Source organism: Poecilia reticulata, unplaced genomic scaffold (assembly GCF_000633615.1).
Source record: "Poecilia reticulata strain Guanapo unplaced genomic scaffold, Guppy_female_1.0+MT scaffold_1158, whole genome shotgun sequence".
Lineage (NCBI taxonomy): Eukaryota > Metazoa > Chordata > Actinopteri > Cyprinodontiformes > Poeciliidae > Poecilia > Poecilia reticulata.
The window spans coordinates 4,688-5,883 of NW_007615897.1; the positions used below are offsets into that span (position 1 = coordinate 4,688).

General features: G+C 53.6%; 1 protein-coding gene across 1 annotated transcript; it reads left to right on the forward strand.

Moving 5' to 3' along the window:
* Window positions 1–78: 78 nt before the first annotated feature.
* LOC103461358 (ribosomal biogenesis protein LAS1L-like) lies at window positions 79–1,191 on the forward strand (the record flags this gene model as incomplete). Its single annotated transcript, XM_017303634.1, has 1 exon — window positions 79–1,191. A coding segment is annotated over exon 1 (729 nt), but the record flags the coding sequence as incomplete, so codon positions are not given.
* Window positions 1,192–1,196: the final 5 nt, after the last annotated feature.

Below are 1,196 nucleotides of genomic sequence, written 5' to 3' on the forward strand. Positions count from 1 at the left end.
TTTTTCAAAAATCAGAAAAAGATTTCACAAATCCCAAACATAGTTTTAAATATTCTGCTATTAGAGCAGAATAATCTAGTCCAGGTTTGAAGTGTCTAGGTATAGTAGATGTTGAACTACAGTCGATTAATGATGCGGAAGGTAGTGAAAAATTAAGTGGAATCGCCCTTTAGCTATTGGAAGCTAGAAATCGAAACCAACTTCAGCTTCGTGCGGGAACCTTCSGTCTAAACAACGGCTCTCCACACTCCAATCCAGAAGGTGGCGATGATACAATTTAAAGTKGTGTGCCAACCGCCAAGAAGAAATAATAAAAAAGAAGTAGCAGCAGAAGAAAAAGAAGAAAAATAGGGCCGTGAACCTTTTCATAGCTCATTTCTGTAATCTCCGTGTGTTTAGCTCCAGTGTGTCAGAGCTATCGGTGTTGAGTTTAGGTCTCCGTGGTTCTGCAGCTCCTCCGCCATGAAGAAAAGCAGCTCGGAGAAGAGGCGCCATGTGGTGGCCTGGGTCAACAAGGCAGAGTGGGACCAGGTCCTGGACTAYCTCTACTCCAAGGATCCCGCCCTGCAGAGGTTCGCTCTACAGAGGGTCTCAGCATGGAGGGGCCGGTATGCCCACAACACGCCCGTGGCTGTGGACTGCACGGCCGACCTGGTGCGGTGCCAGGTCCTGGACCGGTCCGGACAGCTGAACGGAGACGACCTGGTCCTGTTGTATGGAGCGGCCCTGGTCCGGTTTGTGAATCTGATCACCGAGAGGCAGCAGGGGAGGAAAGCCCGACCACTGAGGCGGCTGGCCGGGAAGCTCAACATCCCGGAGTGGGTGGTGGACCTGCGGCACGACTTCACCCATAAGAAGCTGCCCACGCTGAAGTGGTGCAGGAAGGGATGTAAGGTGGTTCTGGAGTGGCTCCAGCAGGAGTACTGGTCCAGGCARCTGGGAGGAGGCGCAGATGAGGACTGGGAGTCAGACTCTGATGGAGAGGAGGAGGATGCTGAGCTGAAGCGGCAGGAGAGCAATCTGCTGAGCAGGCAGAGGGAGATGGAGGCCTACAAGGCCACCCGGGACATCCTGATCTCCTATGAGAGAGAGCGGTACCAGAGTCTGGACGGGCCTCAGGAGGACCGGGGCCTGGCTCCCCTTGCAGACATGAGCTGGTTGCTGGGGGAGATCAAGCAGTTGTCTTTGGACTCCAG